General features: G+C 58.5%; 1 protein-coding gene across 1 annotated transcript; it reads right to left on the bottom strand.

The window, feature by feature from the left end:
* Positions 1-227: 227 nt before the first annotated feature.
* On the bottom strand, positions 228-6,600 carry TLDC2 (TBC/LysM-associated domain containing 2). Its single transcript, XM_068912553.1, has 6 exons — positions 6,501-6,600; positions 4,730-4,891; positions 3,546-3,698; positions 2,762-2,857; positions 1,769-1,842; positions 228-1,009 (listed from the first exon to the last, which is right to left on the bottom strand). Exons 1-6 carry the CDS (start codon positions 6,531-6,533, stop codon positions 874-876), a joined length of 654 nt encoding a protein of 217 aa, XP_068768654.1. The 5' UTR covers positions 6,534-6,600; the 3' UTR covers positions 228-873.
* Positions 6,601-23,604: the final 17,004 nt, after the last annotated feature.

Below are 23,604 nucleotides of genomic sequence, written 5' to 3'. Positions count from 1 at the left end.
TTCCTTTGCTCCTGATGCAAAGGGGGCTGTGACACAAGAAGCAGTGCTGAGATACTAGCCCTCGTTCTTTTGCGCTCTTTGGCACTGGGATTGGTGCTGGGTTTGGATTCAGGCCCCTCTAGTTGGTAAATGGGATGCCTTGACTCCCTGCCTGCTTGGGGCTGCTTTCTTTTCGCAGCTTCTCAGGGCTATTGTTCACACGGCAGAGACGAGCCTGGGAGAGCAGTCTGCCTAGCTCTTGCTGTTTATTGATGGGCCTTATTGATGGGCCTTAGCACCTTTCAGCCATGCAGGCACCTTCCCCTGGGCAGCAGCTGGTTTGCTGGAGGCTCTCTCAGCATGTGGTTCTTGTCACTGTCCTGCCAAGGGCACGCTGCTGTTGAATTTCCCTGCTGTTAACTTCAAATGCTGCCATCCAGGAAGCCCAGAGGTACCACAGTGGTTGGGCCTGCCTGGTCCTGCAACACGTGCCCTCCCCCTGGACACAGAAGAGGCTCTGCGTCTTTCCTGCCAGGCAGAGTGGTCTGACGTCGTTGGGCACCACAGCTGGTGCTGTGGTGGTTGTGGTGGAGGCTGGTCCTGCAGGCACCCAAGGGAGCCCTGGCATGCAAGCAGCAGCACTGCAGGGGCCAAGGTCCCACTGGAGCCTGTCCCCGTTGTGCTGCCCCCAGCCACTGTGCGGCTGTCAGCAAGAGAGGGGAACAAACACCGGCTTGTTGGGACAGGGTGGAGGGAGGTAGAGGTAAGGCAGTTCAGCTGGTGCTGACCTTCCCCTGAGCACTGCCCTGGCAGGCTCCGAGGGTGCTGGGGTGGGAGCCATGTGGGCTCAAAAGTATCCCCTTATATCTTTGTCCCAGACATGGGCAGCCAGGGTCAGGCCAGGCCCCAAACTTCCAAGGCCTGAATGCAGAATTCCTCCTGCGGAGAGAGGGGCTCGTTGTTGAAGGTCTCGCAGGGATGGCTCCCCCCGTGATACAGATCTCCGTCCAGCCACAGCCCAAATTTCCCGCTGGAAAGATGCAAACAGCACAGTAAGCTGAGGGCTCCTCTCTCACCTCCCACAGCTCCACATGCATCAGGGCTGCCGGACAGGGAGCTAACAGGTGCTCCAGCCCCACCGCCCTGGAGCTTGGCTGCAAGGAGCCCTGGCAGAGCTAAGCCTGGGGCTGGTTTGGCACCTCCAGAACTACCTCCCCACTCTACGTCCCTGCCCTGGGATACCCTCCTGCTCTGCAGCCTGAGCATGCAGCAGCCAAGGATTGCAGGTACGAGGGCCGGGGCGGAGGTAAGCGCCTTAGTGCAGGGGTGATGAGAGGGGAAAAGCAGCCATCCCTGCCGTAGGCACCCCTCCAGCATGGCCGCTCCGTCAGTGGGCAGGGAGAGGGCAGTCCTGCCAGCAGTGGGGGCAGAGAGATGAAACAGTCGGTGCTGCTCAACTAGATGAGTTCTTGGGCTGTTCTCAGCTTTGAAAGACCGGTGGGAGCCCTGGCCCTGCTCAGCAAGGCAGCTTGGATTAGCCCCCATTGCCCTGGCCAGATTGTGGCACTGGTGTGTGCCCAAACCCAGATGTTCCCCAGTTCTGAGGTCTGCAGTTGGTGCTGAGCCCTGTGCTACGAAAGAGGGGCAGCTGTGCAGGCAGCGGGCAGGCACTGACTGTGCCTGAACCATGGCCCTGGCTGCTCCTCACGAGCCGGATGGAGCAGTTCAGGGCTGGGGGAGCCTGTAGCCAGGCGAAGCCTCCAGCATGGCCCTGGGCCTGTGCTCCTACCTGCCGCCACCGATCATCAGCAGGTCCATGTCTCCTTTCATGAAGAAGCTGTTCCTGCCCGTCCACGTGAACACCTGCGGGGGAGGCAGCAGTCAGCCTGGGACCTGTGAGCCAGGAAGCAGGCGCCCCGAGCAGATGGGGCAGCAGGAGCGCACCCAGGTTGGTGCAGCGAAGGCAGCCCAGAATCAGGGCCAGAGCTTGGGCCTGCCTAAGGAGAGCTGCCAGCACACAGGGCTGTGGTGGGGCTTGTGCCCTTTGATTTCAGCTTTAAAGCTTAAGCGCCTGGAGTTGTGTAAGTACATTGAAACAAGCCCATGGCTGCAGAGCAAAGTTTGGCAGTGCCTGTCCCAGCTGGTGCTGAGCTAAGCCCAGGTGAGAAGAATAAGAGTCGACCCTGACACCCATAGCTTCAAAACATCATTCACGAGCCGATTCCTGCCCTGATTAATTCAGAGTGAATCACAAGGCCTGGAGGGCGGTGGTGGGCACTGCGCACAGGCGGCATGGTTCCTCCCTGCTCAGAGCTGCCCCAGGTGCACAGCCCCACGCAAGCGATCCAGCCACAGCCACTTTGCCGCGAGCGCTTCCCCCTATCCTGGGCACCAAGCAGTTTTGCTCCGCACTGCCATGCTCCCGGGGCTGGGCACGTGCGCCTAGCCGCTCTGGCTCCCTGATGAGCCCTGGCCAGGGCTGCTGCAGGCACTCAGGGTGATAATGCAGCCTGCAGAGGGGAACAGGAGCCTGAGGCTCCCCGAGCTCGTCTGCCTGCGCGTCGGGCCCCGCTGCCGTGAGCTGGGATTGCCCTCTTGCGCACCGTGCCGTACTGCAGTGGCAACGTGGCCCACGGAGCTGGGCCTGCTCCCCGCTGGGCCCCGGCTGCCCCCCACATGTGGCCAGGGGGCATCTGGGGCAGCACGAGGGAGCTGCAGTGGCTCCCCGAGGGCCTCCTGCTACCAGGCAGCCTCCCCCTTGCAGGGGGTCAGTGACTCCCACCTTGAGCTCCGGGGAGAAGGAGAAGAGAAATGTTTCCCCTGTGCCATAAAAGCAGTTGCTCATGCGAATGGTGGAGGTGCAGAAGGCACCGAAAGCCTGGAAGGGAAGCAGAGGGGAGATGGTTACAGTGGCACACGTTGGCGTGCCTTAGCAGGAGTCTCGGCAAACATGGCAAATCCCCCACTGATCCAGCTCTCGGAGGTGTAGTCGTGAGGATCCTGGCTTGCTCCATTGAGGGAATGGTGTGAAAAAAAAAAAAAAAAGAGGAGCACATCAAATCTAGGAATGGTCCTGAACTGGGGGGGACACACCAGAGGGCAGAGCTGCCACGCGGGGGGACCTCAGCTGGCTGACCAGAGGAGTAGGCCAACAGGAACCTCAGGGAGCAAAATGCACAGCCCTGCCCTGCGAGGGAATAACGCCCCACGTGGCAGGGCTGGCGCAGGGATCTTTCCTCTGCTCAGCACCGGACGGACCCCTCCCTCTGCGTACTGGGGCCTGGGTACTTGGGCTCCCCAGTACGAGGCAGACACCAACATGCTGGAGCAAATCCAGCGGAGGCTACGGAGCCAGCTGGGGCTGGAGCACGGGACACGCGAGGAGAGGCAGGGAGGGCTGAGTCTGTTCAGCCTGGTGAGGAGGAGGCTGAGGGGGATTTCACTGCCTCAGCCTGCTGCCCCCTCCACCTCCTGGTGTTTTGGTGCTTGCTACGATGCAGGGAGGCCTGGCCTGCAGGCTCGCGTGCAGTTCATTTCGGACTGAGGGTAGGAGGGCCTGGCCATACCTGCGCCTCAGTGTCTCTGATGAGCAGCAGCACAGGTGAGCTGAGATGGTTCATGCGCCGGTACATGGTCTTCAGGCTGAACCCGTCCCTCGTGGTGCAGTACAGTAGGCTCCAGGGCTGCTGGGTCAGCCGGAGGGGCAGGTGGGGCACCAGCTAGGGCAGAGAATGGTCAGTGAGGGCTGGTCAGGCTGCTTCCCACCCCCACCGGCCTGCCCAGCAGCACCCATCCCACAGCAGCCCCAGGCCTCTTCCTAGCTCTTTTCCTCCTGAGCTGAACCCCTAGCTGCTTGCAGGGAGCCTGGGGCTTGAGGCCTTGCCCTCTACTCAGCCCTGGGCTCTGCTCTCCAGGCTGGGGCAGCACAAAGGCAGACCAGGGCAGTGCTGCAGTGGGAGCTCCTGGCCCCCCAGCAGCCTCCGTGGAGGCTGCCCCAAGGATCCCCCCCCCCCCCCCCCCGCCTTGAGCATCCTCATCCCCTGAGCACCTTCTAGGGAGGCTCCTCTGAGCATCCAGGCCCCTTCCAGCATCCTCCCAGGAGGCCACAGGGCCTGCAGGCAGGCAGAAGCAGTTCCCAAGTACTTCTCTAGGCAGCCCTGTGCCTGGGGGCCCAGAGATGCTCCAAAACAGCAGAGGGCATCTTCCCTCAGAGAGGGAAGGGGCCAATTGCTCTTAGTGTTGCAGGACAGGAAGAGCGAGTGATACAGCGCTGCTCCTGGAGCGGGTTAGCACATGGTAGGCAGCCCAGGGCGAGGGGCTCCGTTTTTCTGCACTCCGGCAGGATGTGGGGCCTGATACCTCCAGGGCTGGCACCTGAATGTTCCCATTACAGGATCCTTGGGGAGCCCCAGCCTGGCCATGGCAGATCAGTCTGTCCTGATCCCCCCTCCCCCCAGGGCCCACGCAAGTGAGCTGGTAACGGGGACACTGTGCTGGGAAGCCATGCCCCAGGCCAGGCTCCTCTTCTCCAGCAGTGCTGGGCCATACTCACTGCCCCTTCCTGAGGAGCATGGGGCGCTGGCTGGGCCTGGGCCTTGCACCCGGGGGCAGGCTGGGCAACACTAGTCCAGCCTCGCACTGGACAGATTCCTGGCGTGACATAGGCCGTGCCTCCACAGTGCCGGGGAGCCAAGTGCGATGGTGGGGCAGCCAGAGCTGAGGCCCCTGTGCTGGCAGGATGGTCCCTCACCTCCTGGATCTCCTTGGCCTGCAAGATGCTGCTGGGCTCACTCAGCTGCAGCTTGCAGGGCTCCTCCGGGGGCAAAGGCGCCACAGGCACATCTTCCCCACCTGGCTGCCCCTCGTCATCCGGCTCAGCACATCCCGGGGGCAGGTCCTCGTCTAGGTCCACCTGGGGGCAGATGGGAGGTGAGTACCCCTCCCTCCCCTGAGTCCAGCATCCTTGCCTCCAAGGGAGAAGGGGTACTTGGATGGCAGCATCCCTCAACCTGGCCCCATGCTTGGTCTCCCTGACCTTGCACAGGGGACAGAGGCCGGATGGAGGGGCTCGAAAGCCTCCCCAGCCCACGGGGGCTCCTTGGCACAGCCTCCAGCCTAGCTTCCTGCTGTGCTGTGCTCCTGGCCCGTTGTTGCATGTGAAGTTCAAGACTGCTGAGCCAGCAAGGGAGGAGGGAGCTTCCACAATCTCAGCACTACAATCCTCATCTGAAGGATTTGGCAGCCTCGAATAGCTGCCGAGCACTTCCCTGTGGGGAGAGAAGGGCTGGCCTGTCCCCTTGCCCGAGAGCACAGGCAGGGACAGGGATGGCTCAGGATGGGTGGCAGCAGCTCATGGCACCGGTTTCACCTGGCCATGGCCCACATTTGCGGGGGATATCGGCGCACAGCCCAGGTCCTCAACCCAAAGGCAAAGGAGGGGATTGTGAACCTGAAGATCCTTTCTCTCTCTAAAGAAGATCTTTCTCTCCCCCCCACTCCTAAAGATTATATTTGAATGTCCTTTCTGAGACATTGCAGCCACCAGTCTAAAAAAAGAAGTGCAGCCGTGGGTGCGTGATGGGAAGGGACCTGCTTGGCTGTGCCGCGCAGCTCTGGGCAGCCGCAGCGGGATGCAGAGGGCAGGCAGCGGGTGGTCATGGGGGCTGCTGTCCCCGTGCCCTGGACGGGGCTGCTGCCTGGTCCCAGCGGCATGAGGCCTCGCAAAGCTGCCCTGGGCCACGCGGGTTCCCAGGGTGATGCTGCCCCTGGGGGTTTTGGCGGGTCTGGTCTGGGGTTCATGGTAGCTGTGGAGCCGGGGGGGCCAGCTCAGCTCAGAAGGTGTCTGGCACCTCATGCCCGAGGGAGGGAGGGCAGCAAGGCCCAGCCTGCTGCGGTGCTGGGGGGGGCGTCAGGGTCCCGGAGGATGGTGTGGGACCAGGCTCCGCAGGCCAGCTCTCTCCCAGGCACAGCACGGCCACCTGTCCCCGCAAGGCTCGTCCACCCTTCCCTGCCTGCTGGAACAAGCAGAAAGTACCGTACGGACCCGGAGAGGAAAAGAAGGACCAAGCACTGCCTGCTCCAGAAGGGCAGGTGACCTGCAGGCCCTGGGGTGGTTAAATCCCTCTGGCAGCTGGGCAGCTCCCAGAGCGTGCCTCATCCCCCCTCGCTCGCCCACAGCCAGCCTGGCTGGCTGCCTGGCGCGGCCGCTTCCTCTCCCTCCCTCCCCACCGGCAGTCCCAGCGGCTCTCGGCCGCCGCCGGGCCCCCACCGCAGCGCAGCTCGCCACCGCCGGCTGGGAGCTGCCCTGCCAGCCCCGCCGGGCGTTTGCGCCCTCCAGCTCTGCTTGGGGCTGTCCCGGCAGCCCGGAGGCCTGGGCTGGGCCAGGCCCTGACGCCCTCGGCGCCTCCCCGAGGCAACCCTTGCCCCAGCGCCAGGAGATCCTGGCTGCTCCCATGCAAGGGCTCGCTCTGAAGGCAAAGCGCTGCTGTTGGGTGCAGGGGCCGCCGCCACGCGGGACCTACCAGGAGGTGGTAGCGGGCACGGAGCCCCTTCATGGCAGGCGGGTGGGTGTTTCTGGCAGTGCCTAGAGCAGGGCTGCCTGGGACAGGTGAGCGGGGCTGGTGCTGGCTGCAAACCTCAGTTACGCCCTGGTGTTAAAGTTTATCTGCAGCCCCTCCCCAGCTACCCAGCGCCTCGGCCTTCTCCACGCACACCCCTGTGACGCAGAGCGGTGTGGCTGCCTTCCTGGCTGTCACCTGGGTGGCACAGGGCCTCACCAGCTTCCCCCTGCTCTGGTAGTGAGGGCAAGTGGAGGCGGGGCTGCCCCAAGGATGGGCTGCCCCGAGGATGAGCTGCCCCGAGGAGGGGCTGCCCCGAGGATGAGCTGCCCCGAGGATGGGCTGCCCCGAGGATGAGCTGCCCCGAGGAGGGGCTGCCCCGAGGATGAGCTGCCCCGAGGATGAGCTGCCCCGAGGATGGGCTGTCCCGAGGAGGGGCTGCCCCGAGGATGGGCTGCCCCAAGGATGAGCTGCCCCGAGGATGAGCTGTCCCGAGGACGGGCTGCCCCGAGGACGGGCTGCCCCGAGGACGAGCTGTCCCAAGGATGGGCTGCCCCGAGGATGAGCTGCCCCGAGGATGAGCTGCCCCGAGGATGGGCTGCCCCGAGGATGAGCTGCCCCAAGGATGAGCTGTCCCAAGGATGGGCTGCCCCGAGGATGAGCTGCCCCGAGGATGGGCTGCCCCAAGGATGGGCTGCCCCGAGGATGAGCTGTCCCAAGGATGGGCTGCCCCGAGGATGAGCTGTCCCAAGGATGGGCTGCCCCGAGGATGAGCTGCCCCGAGGATGGGCTGCCCCGAGGATGAGCTGCCCCAAGGATGAGCTGCCCCGAGGATGGGCTGTCCCGAGGATGGGCTGTCCCGAGGATGGGCTGCCCCAAGGACGGGCTGCCCCGAGGACGGGCTGCCCCGAGGACGAGCTGTCCCAAGGATGGGCTGCCCCGAGGATGAGCTGCCCCGAGGATGAGCTGCCCCGAGGATGGGCTGCCCCGAGGATGAGCTGCCCCGAGGATGAGCTGTCCCAAGGATGGGCTGCCCCGAGGATGGGCTGCCCCGAGGATGGGCTGCCCCAAGGATGGGTTACCCTGAGGCCAGGCTGCTGCAAGGACGGGCTGCCCCGAGGAGGGGCTGCCCCGAGGATGGGCCGCCCTGAGGACTGGTGCTCACAGCTGGGCAGCTTGTTCTGGGGGCAAGAGGCAGGGGGCCATGTGCAGGCTGAGCTGTGGGTGTTTGCTGAGGTGAGATGTGGCAGTCTGCAAATTGGGAGGGGGGATGTGTGTGTGTGCAGATTTGTGGAGGGCTTGGAAAGCCTGTGTGTGTGCTCTGCGGCGGCTATGGGGCAGCACAGAGAGCACCCGGCCCCACCGCCCGGTGCCTCCCGGGCCCTCTCGTGCCATGTTGCCCTGGCACACACTGGGGACCATCGCTGTGTCTCATGTCCCCTCTAGCATCTGTTCACTACTCAGGAAAAATCATGCTGCAGTCCAGCAGAGCCTCCGGTGACCACCAGACCACAGGGCCTTGAGCTCAGCCCCTCTATGGCCGCTTCTTTTGGAGTCCTGTGACAGCACCAGTCCCTGCATTGCCGCCACCTCCTACGCCAAGACAGGGCCAAGACAGCCCTTTGTGGGCTCCTGCGCTCCCCTGGCTGCGCTTGTGAGCTGGCGACAGGGACGTGGGTATTTATTCCCTGCTGAGGGGACCCTTGCAGCTTCTGTGGGAGCTGTTACCTGACTGGAGCTCTCCTCTCTCTAGGGCTGCCCCCTGCCCCGCTCCCTGCAGCCCCACGGCAGCTCCCTCAAAGGGACTCAGGGAAAGCCTGGGGCAGCCCCTACCCAGGCACCGCGGCCCGCACTGCCCCCGTCCTCGCAGCCCCAGCCCGTGGCGGGACTGGCACGACACCGTGCCCGGGCACTTACATGGTCCCTCGCAGAGGCGGGCTGGCCGGGTCCCACACGGTACTGAGTGCGGGCCCCCGCCGCAGTGGGTCGGCTGGGAGCAGATGGGCAGGTGCCTCTTGGCTGTGGGAGCATCACGAGTGGCTCTGGCAAGTCACTGTGCAGCTGGTGGCTGTCACCTCCTCCGTGCTCCCTGGCTGGCACATGGCTCCGGCGGGGCTGTGGAGCCACCGAGCCCATTGCTAGGCAGGGAACATCACTGGCATCCCACCCCCCCCTCCCCCCCGCCCAGGATTATTGTTTTGGGATCAACAGATGGGGCATACTCTGTATTGCTATTTGCAACATGACTGTTGCAATGATTGTATCAGCTGTCAACATCTTGCCCCAGAAAGGCAGCAGCTGGCTGGCCCCAAGGTGGGGGGGGAAGGGCCGCTGCAGGGCACAGGGTGATGCCTTTGCTCGGTTGAATGGGGCAGCTCCGGGGTCGAGGCATGGGGGATGGCACTGACCTCACCTTCCCCTTGCCCCAGGAGGCTCTGGACCACATGTGCATTGGTGTGGACATGTCCATGTGTGTGTCCATGGACCTGCTCACCACACACCTGATGTATATATATAATCCTGTTTGTTTCTGCTGTGGACCCCACATCCAGCAACTCTGTGGGGCTGAAGAATGGGAGGGTGCAGTGCCTTGTGCCGGGTCAGTGCCTGAGGGAGCGGTGGAGTGGTGCTGAGCCCCTGTCCCATGCCTCCTGCTGCTGGCTGGCCCTCAGGAGAGGACTGTGCTTTCCAGAGCTGGTTGTTCTTGCTACAGGACTGACACTTTTGTTTGTTCAGTGCTTTCCAGAGTTGTAGCTAGAAGAAGCAAAGTCCTGGAGATGGATCAAGGTATGGGTGAGCTGGTGGGTGAACCTGCTGGGCCCCTGGGAGAGCCTTGGCTCGATGGGGAAATCACAGGCTGCACAAGATAGAAGGGGAAACTCTGGGGTTGGGGCATCCCTCTGCTGTAGGCGCAGCCAGAGGAGCTGCACCGAAGCAGTCTGAGGCTTGCTCCTGCCAGCCACCATGAGCACTGCCATGGCTGGGCTCAAGAGGGTCCCACCTACCCCTAAAGGAGCGCTGTTGCTGTTGCAAAATCGATGCCCCACAACAGGAAGCACCAGAGATGAGCTTGGCAGCCCAGGTGTAATGACTGCCCGTTTATGCAAATACATCACACACTAGGTAATTACAGGCGCATGCAGTGCTGTAGAGTGAAAGGCAGTGCCCTGCCTGGCTGCATGACCTTCACGGGGAGCTAGCTGATGGCTTATTCCTGCCTCACCGTTCAGCGCTGGGCCCCAGGCCTTATCTACTGTTCAAGTGCTCTGGAAGGGATCAGCGGTTTGCTGTGAGGCTTTTTCGTGCTGCAGCCTGCCACCTTGCCCAGGCGCTCATTGCAGAGGCATGTGCCTTGGGCTCTGGCTGCCCCTGCTCTGCAGCTCGACAGCTCGCTGCCCCTTCTGGGTTTTGAAGTCCGCCTCGGCAGTTCTAGGCTGGCTATGGTCCTGAGGCTGGGTCCAGTGATGGGAGGGCCAGGTGAGCTTCCCTGCACATGGCACAGCTGGCAGTTGGCATCTGTCAGGTCCGGGTGCACCAAGAGTGCTGGTCCAGGTGACCAGCCTCATCTGACCCCCCCCCCCCCAACACACACACACTGCCCACGGCCCAGGAGGCCCATTTAGGCTCAGCCCTTCGCCCTTTGCTGTAGGTGCGCCTGCCTCCGCATCTGCATCTGGCTCTGCCTCCTGGACGGAGCCCTCGGACCCATGTTGTAGCCTCATCTCCAGCCCTGTCTCTGCTCCTGTCTCCTGCTGCTTCTGCCTGGACTCCCTGAATGGACTGTGGATCCGCTTTGTCACTGGCTATGTACAGGACTGTTGATGGCCCTGCCAGCAGCCCTGGCTCTGCCCACCGCATGCAGCTCCTGCAGGATGGCGCTTTGGTGAGGGCACTGCCAGCGCTGGGGTTGCTCCCAGCTTGTCTCCCCTTGTGGGGCAGCCTCTCTCTTGCTCCTCCCTGACAGTGGGTACTCGTGGCTGCCTCTGGGTGTCCGACGATCATCAATCCTTGGGCATTCTGCAACTCACCAATCTGAGGGAGATTTTTTTTTCACATGCTCCCTCTCAACATACACTGTTCCCCTCTTTGGCCAGCAGTTTCTCCATCCACATGCACAAGCACCCAGAAAGCCCCTTCACACACGCTCGTGGCAAAGGGATCGTTGGGACACACTGACCTCCCTGGAGAGGGCTGGGGCACACTGAAAACTTGTCTGGCCCTTGAAATTCAACATAACGGGGGGGGGGGGGAATTGCTGAACAGGGTCCTACACACCCTGCAGCACAAGTGGCCAAAGAGCAGGAGGCACTTGCATGAATGCAGAGAGTTTAACTGAGAGCATTTTGTAGGGATGCATGGGAAAGGCTGGCAGGGAAGAGATGACTTTGGGCACAGTCCCATCCTTCTGCATGGTGGTGTCACTTGGGATGTCCTGGTCCTCTGGGCACAGCCTGCTCTTACTGTATGGCTGGAAACACCACCTGTGACCATCATGATGGCCCAGATCAGTTCTGCCTTGCATGTTGTGGAGCTGTACCATGTGTGGGATCTCACCCAGACAGCATGTGAGCAGGAGAAACGGCTCTCCTAGAGGCCAAACGCATCACATTACAAGCACAAAAATTATCCTGTTCATGAGCTAGTCCAAGATGGTTAATAACAGCAAATGGAAATTGCATATATATACATATCATATTTATATATACATAAATAACAGTCACTTATACATACAGCCATAGGCTTACTGGAAACAGGTTAACAACTTCATATTGGCAGTAAGTTCTGCAGTCTTCACTTCTCAGTGCGTAGGCCTCATAAATACGTCGATTGTAGTTGTGTGCCACTTCCCTCCAAGTAGACCTTTTGGTAGTTCAATTGCGGAATTATGTACTGCCCCCGTCCAGGGGATGACTCATCATATGATTACACCAAAATACAAGTGCAGCAGTTGGAAAGATGAGTGTCAGAATACTGTCTGCAATTGTTCTGGTGGCGACAGTCAAGACATTCTCTTTATTCAGACGGTGGAAAGTCACCAGCCTCCAGCGTTCCTTCTCGTCCCATTTCCGCATAAAAAACATTATCAAACATTAGGTACAGGCTTTGCAAGGAATAACGTGTCCCCTCCACAGGCTTAACAAGGGTCTTTGCATACCTCATAAAAGAACATTGACCCTGTAAAATTTGTAGAGCTTTAGAATATTAGAGGTTAAAAATACCCCACAACTGCAATTAAAGCATCATTGTAGCTTGTGTTCCATAAAGATTTAGATAAAGCTACCTACCATCCTGTGTGCTGGGGGGGCATTAGGGTGTCATCTACGTAATGCACTGCCTCAGCCATGGGTGGCTGAGCAGCTGCATGAGGCTGAAACGGCCTGGTGGCCAACAGAAGGTGCGTTAGCAGATCCCTGAGATACGCGGGTAAAACAGCATTGGTCCCTGCATGCAAAAGCAAATTTATGCCAACAGTCTTGCTGAGCCCAAAGATAGGTCAAGCACTAAAAGCCACCCAGTGCCAACCAAGGCCAAAGTGTCTGATCATTACTTCTCTCTTACCCCTTAACTGACCAGAAGAAAACCGCAGTGGGCAGCATTTATCCCATATGTGCCTCAGAGCCATAGGTCATGCTTGGCTTGTCGCGCCGATGATAAGCTGTTGTGGCCGCAGGCACAGCCCCAGAGCACAGGGGATGTGACAGGGAGGGACTCCAAGGGCTGTGTTCAGCGCCCTGAGCTCCTGCCTGCGGATGAGGCTGTGGGCTCAGACTGGGGCAGGCAGTGGTGGGTCCAGAGGGGGTTTCGCCATGATGTGGGGCAGTGCTGCTGGTGCCCAGATGAAGCCCTGGCAATGGAAGACCCTGGCATGCACAGAAAGACCTAGGTAGATGGATCTCAGTGAAGTTTGCCCCCTCCCAGCCCCACAGGACACCTGACTGAGTTTCTCCAGCAGGGAGCAGGCTGTGGAGCTTGGGGGTTAGAGCCGGGGGGGGGGGGAGACAGGGAGAGCTGAGCTCTGCTGGTGGTGCAAAGGCCGTGGGGCCACCTGCCTAGAGCTGGGCTCCCCACGATGGGTGTGGGGTCTGGAGCCCCTCTGCCTCCCCACGGTGAGCCTGGCATGAGCGAAGGCAGGGAGGGGAGCAGGGCAGCAAGGCAGAGGACGGGGAAGGACCAGTGGGCGAGCAGAGAGGTCTTATCGCTCCCTGTCCTACTCCAGCCCCAGATGTCTCCCGGGTTTTCGTCTGGGGAGGGGACGGTGAAGGAGACTCCTCCGCAAAGCCCTTCGCCTGCTCTGCCTCCTTCTGTGTTGGGGGGAGGTGCGTCTTATAAGGGACGGGGAGCTGCCTGGAAAGGACCGCCTCGTCTCGGCGGTGAGTTTGTTCAGCCCTCAGCTGCCGGGCTAGCAAGGCAGACGTTTGGCTGCTGTTGGTGCAGGGGATGGTGCCTGGCGGGGAGAGGGAAAGCGGGGGCTAGGGCCGCTTCCTGTGGAGCCAGCACAAAGCGCTCTGTCTGGGGGCTGCGATTCCCTGCAAACTTGGCAACGTTGGTAAATGAAATGCTGGTGCAGTGTCTTCCAGGCAATCATTTCAGTCCAGCCGGCCGGGGAGGAAAACGGTCCCTGAGCTGGGTCTATACAGCAGTGTTTTTCCCAAACTGGTCTCTGTTTGCTCAGAGAAAGGACTTACAATACAGCTGTGCTGCAGGTGGGTTTGGGCTGGAGGGCTCCTATTTGCTTCTCTCTTCCTCCGGCAATGGGGAAAGGGACTGAAGCGGTGGCATTGCAAGTCTGGTGAGGCAGTGGGCATGGAGCAAGGGGTCGGGGCTGAGCCCTGTGCCCGGCCTGGCTCATCCCTTGGTCCTGGCCGCCGCGGGCTGCAGAGGAGCCTCCTGAGTTGGGAGCGGGGTCACTGCCTGTGCCAGGAGCTGCGGCTCCCTGGCAGGCCGGAGCGGAGCATTTTCATCTCTCCCTGAGCCTTCCTGTGTCCCAGGGCGGCCGGGGTGGGCTGGGCTGATCTGAGTGGCCAGCACTCACCAGCCAGGTTTGGCTCCAACCCTCCGTGCAGCCACGTGAAGCCTCCCCACACTGAGAGCGGGGAGCTCCCCCAGCTCTGCCTTTGCTCTTGCCCGTGCAGCTCCCGCAGCATGGGGGAGCTTTGCCATGGATATTCTGTGCTTTTTGATGCCGCTGGGAGTGTTTTTCGCTGGCCCGGCCCCAGCTGAAGCACCCGGTCTGGCCATTCAGGTGTGAATTGTGCTGTGCTGGGTTACCCGCAGGCTCAGCAACCATGATGCTGTGACCATGGGGAAGGGAAGCCGTGGGCTCGGCCGGGGCTGGGGTTTGGAGCTGCTGGAGTGTGTGTGTGTTGGGGGGGGGGGGCACAGACCCCATATGCAGAGCCACACGCCTGCACCTGCTTAGGGGAAATGGTGGGGAGGGGGTTTTGAGCCTGAGGATTGATAGGGGGAAAACGCCTAGAATTTTCAGTCCTACCGTTTCTCTATTAAAACACACATTTTCTCTTCCTAAGTGCTTGTTGCTGAAAATAACCGCTATTTCACCTCTCGCCCACCCCTCTGCCAGCTGGAGATACAAAGAGTGAGGGAACTTGGTTGCCCTCCAAAGGAGCAGGACCTGGATTTTGCCTTGAAGAGCAGTCACAGAAAGAAGGGGGCCTGGGCTCGCTGGCTTGCTCTGCTCCCCGCAACCCTCACCAGGGTGCTGTGCTGCAGGAAGAGCCAAGCAGGAATGAGACAGTAGCACTGTGCTGGGCTGTTCTTGCTCTTAGAAATAAAACCCGGAGCAAGCCACTGCTGAGACAAGGTGACGTTCAGTTTATTCAATGCAGTTTGCTTAACCCCTGTTAATAGCTTTCAGAAGGAGGCATCATCCCTTCCCACCCCCAGGCTGTCCTGCAGCTCCTGTGCTGGGAAAAGCTCACTGCTGAACCACTGGAGCTGGAAAGGGGCAGCCAATGGCTATAGCTGTCTTGTTATTTCCTTGCACTAGGAAAAAGCTCGTGCCAGAAGGGGCTGTTTCTTCTCCTTGAGAGATGCTCCCTTAATCCCAGCACGAGCTTTCCCTATTTTAGTATGGCTCTTGCAAGCACAGCTCCAGCTGAGCTAGCTCCAGTCCCTCTTTCAGTCCTCTCACTAAATGTTTGCATTCAAGGCAGGGGAGAAAGTATTTTGGTGGAGAAGGCCAGAAGGAAGCAGGGAAGATGGGAACAGCCCCAGTCACAGCTCAAGTGAGCTCTGGGGGGGGGTACAAAAAAGCCCCCCAGGGTTCCTGCCACCACCCAAGGCACTTTTAGGCTCTCGGCCTTTTTGCTCTTACAAGTGCCTTGGGTGCTGGAGCTGAGCTTATGAGAAGACTCTGGTCCCTGAAAGGGAATCGCTTGCCATTTTTGGGGTAGTCGGAGTTGGTGCAGACACAGGCTGTGCAACTCCCGGGCTGCTCTGTTTGGGGAAATGGGAGCCTGCCCCAGTTCCTCAAGGAGAAACGTTGTGTCCTTCTTGCGATGCAACCAATGCAGTTGAGGTCAAACCACATCTTTTCCTCCTGCCCCATCCAGTGGTTCAGGCTGAAACAGCACTTTGCTGTTTGGAATAACTCAAACAACGAAATACAGCAACATCATGGACCTCAAAACCTGAAGCCCTCCAAAAGGGGCAGCTGCTGCTTTACCTCCCTTTACTGGGGCAGGGACGTGGTGATGGCTGGGAACTGCCAGCCAGGCAGGGCCAGAGAAGCTCCTCGCAAGGGCAGCGGCCCGGGAGAGGAGGCTGCTCTACCCCTCGGCTATATGATCAGAGTGATGCTGGGGGCAGGCACAAGTTCTGGGCTGTCTCGCTGACTTTCTGCTAACGCTTCCGCAGTGCAGGATATGTTAGAGCTAAAACCAAACACAGTTCTGTTTCCCCCATCTTGCAACCCTTCTTTGGCAGGCAGTCCTGCGCCCAGCCCTCGCTTCGGACTGCTCTCAGGCTGAAGCAAGGAGCGCATCCCCTCTGCCCACAGCCTGGACACTGTGCTGCAGGCAGCACTGCCAGGGTTGGACACCTCAGGTCTCCAAAGAAGAAAGGCATTAGCCAGCAATTTGCTTCTGCCGAACACTGCCTCACTTGGCCACAGCTCTGCCAGGAGAATGAGTTTTTAGGGGCACCAATTGCACCCAGCAAACTTCCCTGCTAGTAACTGCAGGGAAACTAAAGCAAGACAAAAAAAAAACCTGAGCAGCAGAAGGTGTCAGGTTTAGAGAGTTTGGGTTTTTCTTTGCTTACCAGCTTCTCTGTCCTCCAGTGCCAGGGTCTGCATGGAAAGCAGGATCTAGCCAGGTGCTCCTGCCGCTGCTGAGCATCCTCCCTGGGCCGGGCTGGGCTCCGGGGGGTCGCAGCAGGGAGGGCTAGATCCAAGGGAGCCGCTCTGCACTGCTGCTACCCGCCTGGTGATCTCATCTGGGACCCCCCCGCCCCCGAGCAGCCTGAAAAGGAAGGTGGAGGGCTGAGATGGGCCAGGACCCATTCTCTCTCCTTTTCCTCCCTCGGGCACGGGGCTGTGCGGTACCTGCAGAGTATTTCAGTTGAGCCCGCAGAAGGCCTTAGGGCTCAACTCTACCTCCTTGGGAGGTGCTGGCAGTGGCTGGAGCCCCCTGGCAGCTCTCCCCATGGCATTAGTGCCTGGGGGGCCCAGGGCACTGAGCAGGGGCTGGGTGGCCCAAGGGGAGCCTAAGCTCCTCCCGGGGGGGGACATTTCCTGCAAGGGCAGCAAACCAGCGATGTCCTGGCATCAGAGGGTCAGCACAGGGCTGCCCCGCACCCCACCAGCCTCCCTGACCCCCTGCCTTCTCCCCCAGCCCTTCTCCTTGGATTGCCCTCTGCACCCCAGCCCTTTCCCTTGCTGCTCCGTGGGGTCACTCCTGCCTGCCTCCCCCTGCGCAGTGGGCCTCTCCCAGACCCCAATGGTCGCTGTCCAGGGCTGCCCTCTTCCCAGCCCTGTCGCAGCCAGGGCCCTTCACCTGCCTTCTGTCTGTTCCTTGGGACCTCCACTCCTGGAGGGAAGCCCAGGACTGCAGCTGTGCATGGGGCTTTAGCCTGACTTGCAAACAGGACTTCTGCTATTTCCTTTCTACCCTGAGAAAGAAGATTGGGCTTAGCTCTCTACTTCATAGCTTTTCTATTTTCTTCTTTTTCAGTCTTGAGGGCAGGTCATGAGCTTTGTATCTCTTTTGTAGGACACAATGTCATCAGAGGAGGACTTTCCAGAGGACAGCATCTTTTCTCCTGGAGCCACTCACACTGGGCAATGCTGCCCAATGTCTCTGGAGACCTGATGTGACCTATCTACCTCAATACATTTGACAATGTCCTAAATAGCCTTTTGCTTGCATGGGTTTTGTTTTGGCTGGATTTGGAAATGGTCAGCAACCAAAGCCAAGCACCTACTCTGCAAGTGGCCTTTTGAGTTCATCATTCACCAGGTGCAAGGGGAAGCCTTCTAGCCTTCTCTGATGGAATGACTGGCTGGGGAGATGAGGGCAGAGCAGTGGATGTTGTCTCCCTGGACTTCAGCAAGGCTTCTGACACTGTCTCCCATCACATCCTCCTAGGTAAACTCAGGAAGCGTGGGTTGGATGAGTGGACGGTGAGGTGGATTGAGAACCGGCTGGATGGCAGAGCTCAGAGGGTTGTGGTCAGTGGCACAGAGTCAAGTTGGAGGCCTGTGGCTAGTGGTGTCCCCCAGGGGTCTGTCCTGGGTCCAGTCTTGTTCAATATATTCATCAATGACCTGGAGGAAGGGACAGAGTGCACCCTCAGCAAGTTTGCTGATGATACTAAACTGGGGGGAGAGGCTAACACACCAGAAGACTGTGCTGCCCATTCAGAGGGACCTGGACAGGCTGGAGAGCTGGGCGGAGAGGAACCTCCTGAAGTTCAACAAAGGCAAGGGCAGGGTCCTGCACCTGGGGAGGAATCACCCCAGGCACCGGTACAGGCTGGGGGTTGACCTGTTGGAAAGTAGCTCTGCAGAGGAGGACCTGGGAGTGCTGGTGGACAACAAGTTAAGCATGAGCCAGCAGTGTGCCCTTGTGGCCAAGAAGGCCAATGGTATCCTGGGGTGCATTAGGCAGAGTGTTGCCAGCAGGTCGAGGGAGGTGATCCTGCCCCTCTCCTCAGCCCTGGGGAGGCCTCCCCACGAATACTGTGTCCAGTTCTGGGCTCCCCAGGACAAGAGAGACATGGCACCACTACTGGAGAGAGTCCAGCGGAGGGCTACAAAGATGATGAGGGGACTGGAGCATGTCTCCTCTGAAGAAAGACTGAGAGAGCTGGGCCTGTTCAGCCTGGAGAAGAGAAGACTGAGAGGTGATCTCATCAATGTGTACAAGTATGTGAAGGGGGAGTGTCAAGAGGATGAGGCCAATCTCTTCTCCGTGGTGCCCAGCAACAGGACAAGAGGCAATGGGCAGAAACTGAACCACAGGAAGTTCAGTCTGAGCATGAGGAAAAACTTCTTTCCTGTGAGGGAATGGGGAGAGGCACAGGGGTTACCCTCCTCTTTGGCAGGAAAGACATTTTCTCCACTTTGCTGGGTGTGATGGACAGGGTGGGGACAAGGTGGGTGCCCAGTCACATGAGGGGAGACTACCTGGCTGGGAGTCGTATTGCCAGTGACGCCGATATCGTGCCCTGCAGCTGTCTCCATGCAGCTGTCTTGGGAGCATGGCTCCTCGGAGGAGAGGGAAAGCAGATGCTGAGGCCTTCTACGTGGGGCTAGCACAGCACAAACTGCGTGTGTTCCTGGCCCTGAGGGCCCTGGGAATCTCATGCTAGTGGTGGTGGGAGGCCCCATGATCCCCACAGCATCTCTCCATCCCTGGGCACCAAGGTGGGGCCATTACAGATAGAGGTGCTCAGGGGTGAGCAGGGGCAGGACAACACTTGCCATGCCCACAACTAGGCCTGTGCTGTTGGGGTTTGGTGGATGCCAGTGCAGGCACAACGCCATGTCAGTCCATGCGTGCATATCTGCCTCTCTGCAGTCCATGTTCCCTCCCACTCCTGGCCAGACTTGCGGATGGGGAGAGCAGCAGGCACAGTAGTAGGCACAGCCGTGGTTGCTGGTGGGCGAGCAAATGCTAACCCAGGCAGGCTGGGAAAGGCCGTTTGTCAAAAGGGCAAGCCTCCCCTCCCTGCCTGTGGGCTCCACATCGCGCACAAGGGACCATAGGTCGCCATGCCCAAACACCACTACATTTGCACATACAGATAGCAGTACATCGAAGCCTGGAGCCTCTGCACGGCCACGACACAGATTGAGGCTGCACTCCACGCATTATTTGCCCAAAGATTTGCCCGAAGATTTGCACTTTTCAGGTAAGGGTTTGACATTTGGTGATTTCTCTTCTTCAATTAGCCCTCTTTTCCACAGCTACACTTTGTGGGGTTTTTCATCAGGGAAAACAAAGGCCAGGCCTGATCAGCCAGAATTCAACTGAGAGCCTCGAAACAGCCATGCTTAAGGGTAAATCCCCATAGTCCAAAGTGGGAGGCACCAGTCCCTCTGGCCACTTGCACAGCCAGTGGTGCTCAGTAATTCAGTGCTGCGTAGCAATCACTTTGCTATACCCCAGTCATATGGCCTGCTCAGGGACACAGAGCTGACGGTTCAATCCAGGAACCCCAGCAGCCACCCCACAACACTGTCCACCACCAAAAGCAGCCCAGGGAAGAGACAGGAAGAGCCTGCACTGATGAAGATGGCATCTCTCCAGGGAACAGGGAAGCTGCCCCAGCTCCAAGAGTTACTTAAACTTACTGCCAGAGACAGAAAGGACGGACTAGCAGGGTCACTCACCGCGCTGAAGTTGCAGCAGGAGTTCAGAAAAGTGCACTGACTGATATGGAAAACGGAGTGGGCCAGCGAGGCACTAGAGATGAGAAGGTACAGTGTTATCAGATCAATTTATAGAGGAGAAAAAGGAAATATAGTAAGACTTGCTTACAGTTAAATACAAAAAGAAACCCCAAGACTCAGGATCATGCAGAAGAGACTCACAGCCATCCATGCAGGCTGCTAGTCTGCTGCTTCAGATCACAAAATTGTTCCCAAAATAGAAGGAAAAGAATGCCCCCTCACACCTGGTTCTTCCCACAGAACAAGGAAGCATCCCCGGCACTCAGCAGCTCAGCTCAGCTGCTCTCCCCAGGCTCTTCTCCTCAACAGGGGGCAAGAGCCTCCCTACAGAGCAGCCCCAGGCACTATCACAAGAACAAATTCAGCTGCTGGAGACAGACCAAGGGACTGCTGCCTCTGGCCCCTCAGCCGCAGTCATTTTACCTCTCTTCAACAGCTTTTTTTAGGGGGTAAAACGGATGTGGTATGAAAGATATAAATCTGCAATTAAAAAAAACTGTGTCACTCCCTTCCATATCCACAAGCACTGAAGATACCTGAGCAACTCCAGTTTGATGCTGGTAGCCCTCCACCTCCCTCAAGTCTCCCTGTGGTTGTGTTTTAGGGTGTAAGTTCCTTCACTTGGTAGTGGCTGGTTCAAGAGCTGGGCTGTGTCTTTTCCTAGATAAACCTGTGAGTGATGTTAATCCAGTCATTACATTTCCTTTTAAGCTGCTGCCCAGGTTGAACTGCACAGCTGTCAGAACAGGACACTAAGACGAAGCGTTCATCCAAACACCTGAAAGCTCACAAAGAATAAATGGAATAGTTTAAAACACTTAAAACCAAAATGCATTTCAATGTGCCCTGGAGACATAACGCTGTTGAAGAGGGCTGGAAGCTGGTGACCTCTCGTAGAAGGAGAAAGGCTCTTGCTCCTCCTCAAGACTTACCCTTGAAGAACAAGTTTAGCGCCCTGCAAGCTGAGGAGGAGCTGGGCATGGCTCCAAGGGAGGCAACTGGCCTGGCAGACCCTGTGCCGTGCAGGAACCCCTGGAAGAAACGGCGAGTGATTGTTGTGGGTGACTCCCTGCTGCAGGGAGCAGAGGCACCTATCTGCCGACCTGATCTCTTGTCCAGAGAGGTTTGCTGCCTGCCAGGGGCTCGAATAAGAGATGTCGTGGAAAGACTGCCAAGGCTTGTCCACGTGTCAGACTACTACCCTCTGCTGATCTTCCATGTGGGTGCTAACGACACGAAAGGCAAACTGGAAACCATCAAACGGGACTTCAGAGCTCTGGGAATGGTGGTGAAGGGCCTGGGAGCCCAGGTGGTTTTCTCCTCAATCTTGCCTGTGAGGGGAAAGGACAGGAGGAGGAGTAGACGAATTTTCCAAGTTAACAACTGGCTGCGCCGCTGGTGTTGGCAACAGGGCTTTGGTTTCTATGACCATGGGACCCTGTTTGAAGATCAACAGCTTATGGGGAGCGATGGGATCCACCTTACCAAGCGGGGCACGCGTGTCTTTGCCAACAGATTGGCCAGCCTGGTACGGAGGGCTTTAAACTAGGAAAGATGGGGGAAGGGGAGTGGTATAGTGGCAGGAGAGTCAGTAAAACACCGCTCAAGTCAGGATGCCTCCAGCGGGTGCATACAACCAGGGGAGACAGCATGGGACATGGCTATGGAGGATCCTCTTGCACCTCTTCTGGGAAGCCTGCGTGCTTGACTGGCTCTCTGAAATGCCTGTATACCAATGCACGCAGCATGGGGAATAAGCAGGAAGAGTTAGAGATCTGTGTGCGGTCGCAGGGCCATGACCTCATTGCAGTGACAGAGACATGGTGGGATAGTTCACATGACTGGGATGCTGTCATGGATGGCTACGTGCTTGTTAGGAAAGACAGGCCAGGAAGGCGAGGTGGTGGAGTTGCTCTTTATGTGAGGGAGCAACTAGAATGTATGGAGCTCTGCCTCGGGGTGGATGAAGAGCAAGTTGAGAGCCTATGGGTAAGGATTAAAGGGCAGGCTAACATGGGTGACACTGTTGTGGGGGTCTACTACAGGCCACCTGATCAGGAAGAGGAAGTCGTCGATGAGGCCTTCTACAGACAGCTGGAAGTAGCCTCACGATCACAGGCCCTGGTTCTCATGGGAGACTTCAACCACCCTGACATCTGTTGGGAAGGCAGCACAGCTAGGCACAAACAGTCAAAGAGGTTCCTGCAGAGGATTGATGATAATTTCTTGACTCAGGTGGTGGAGACGCCAACGAGGAGAGGTGCACTGCTAGACCTTGTACTAACGAACAAAGAAGGTCTAGTTGGAGATGTGAAGGTTGGGGGCAGCCTTGGCTGCAGTGACCATGAGATGGTGGAGTTCAGGATCCTACGAGGAGGGAGCAGGGCAATGAGTAGGATTGCAACGCTGGAATTGAGGAGAGCTGACTTTGGCCTCTTCAGGGACCTACTTAGGGGACTCTCCTGGGGTAGGGCCCTAGAAGGAAGAGGGGTCCAAGAAAGCTGGTTAATATTCAAGCATCACCTCCTCCAGGCTCAGGATCAGTGCATCCCTCTGAGGAAGAAGTCCAGCAAAGCGGGCAGGAGACCTGCATGGATGAGCTGGCAAAACTCCAGCAGAAGAAGGAAGTACACAGAATGTGGAAAAGGGGACAGGCCACTTGGGAGGAATACAGGGACGTTGTCAGAGCGTGCAGGGATGCGACAAGGAAGGCTAAGGCCCAGTTGGAATTAAATCTGGCAAGGGATGTCAAGGACAACAAGAAGGCCTTCTTCAAATACATCAATAGCAAAAGGAAGACTAGGGAAAATGTGGGCCCGCTGCTGAACAGGGTGGGTGCCCTGGTAAAAAAGGATACAGAGAAGGCAGAGTTATTGAATGCCTTCTTTGCTTCAGTCTTCACTGCTAAGGCCAGTCCTCAGGAATTCCAGACCTTGGAGGCAAGAGAGGAAGGCTGGAGAAAGGAAGACTCTCCCTTGGTGGAGGAGGAATCGGGTTAGAGATCTTTTGTCCAAACTTGACATCCATAAATCCATGGGCCCCGATGGGATGCACCCACGAGTGCTGAGGGAGCTGGCGGATGTTATCGCTAGGCCACTCTCCGTCCTCTTGGAAAGGTCCTGGAGATCAGGAGAGGTGCCTGAGGCCTGGAAGAAAGCCAATGTCACGCCAGTCTTCAAAAAGGGCAAGAAGGAGGAACCAGGAAACTACAGGCCTGTCAGCCTCCCCTCCATCCCTGGAAAGGTGATGGAGCAGCTCATCCTGGAGGTCATCACTAAGCATGTGGAGGACAAGAAGGTGATCAGGAGTAGTCAGCATGGATTCACCAAAGGGAAATCATGCTTGACCAATCTGATAGCCTTCTATGACGGAATGCCTGGCTGGGGAGATGAGGGCAGAGCAGTGGATGTTGTCTTTCTGGACTTCAGCAAGGCTTTTGACACTGTCTCCCATCACATCCTCCTAGGTAAGCTCAGGAAGTGTGGGCTAGATGAGTGGACGGTGAGGTGGATTAAGAACTGGCTGGATGGCCGAGCTCAGAGGGTTGTGGTCAGTGGCACAGAGTCAAGTTGGAGGCCTGTGGCTAGTGGTGTCCCCCAGGGGTCTGTCCTGGGTCCAGTCTTGTTCAATATATTCATCAATGACCTGGAGGAAGGGACAGAGTGCACCCTCAGCAAGTTTGCTGATGATACTAAACTGGGGGGAGAGGCTAACACACCAGAAGACTGTGCTGCCCATTCAGAGGGACCTGGACAGGCTGGAGAGCTGGGCGGAGAGGAACCTCCTGAAGTTCAACAAAGGCAAGGGCAGGGTCCTGCACCTGGGGAGGAATCACCCCAGGCACCGGTACAGGCTGGGGGTTGACCTGTTGGAAAGTAGCTCTGCAGAGGAGGACCTGGGAGTGCTGGTGGACAACAAGTTAAGCATGAGCCAGCAGTGTGCCCTTGTGGCCAAGAAGGCCAATGGTATCCTGGGGTGCATTAGGCAGAGTGTTGCCAGCAGGTCGAGGGAGGTGATCCTGCCCCTCTCCTCAGCCCTGGGGAGGCCTCCCCACGAATACTGTGTCCAGTTCTGGGCTCCCCAGGACAAGAGAGACATGGCACCACTACTGGAGAGAGTCCAGCGGAGGGCTACCAAGATGATTAGAGGGCT

This window comes from Struthio camelus, chromosome 18, assembly GCF_040807025.1.
Source record: "Struthio camelus isolate bStrCam1 chromosome 18, bStrCam1.hap1, whole genome shotgun sequence".
In the NCBI taxonomy this organism is placed as follows: Eukaryota; Metazoa; Chordata; class Aves; order Struthioniformes; family Struthionidae; genus Struthio; species Struthio camelus.
Note: the sequence above shows the minus strand (reverse complement) of the source record. Positions and strands in the feature narration are given on the sequence as shown.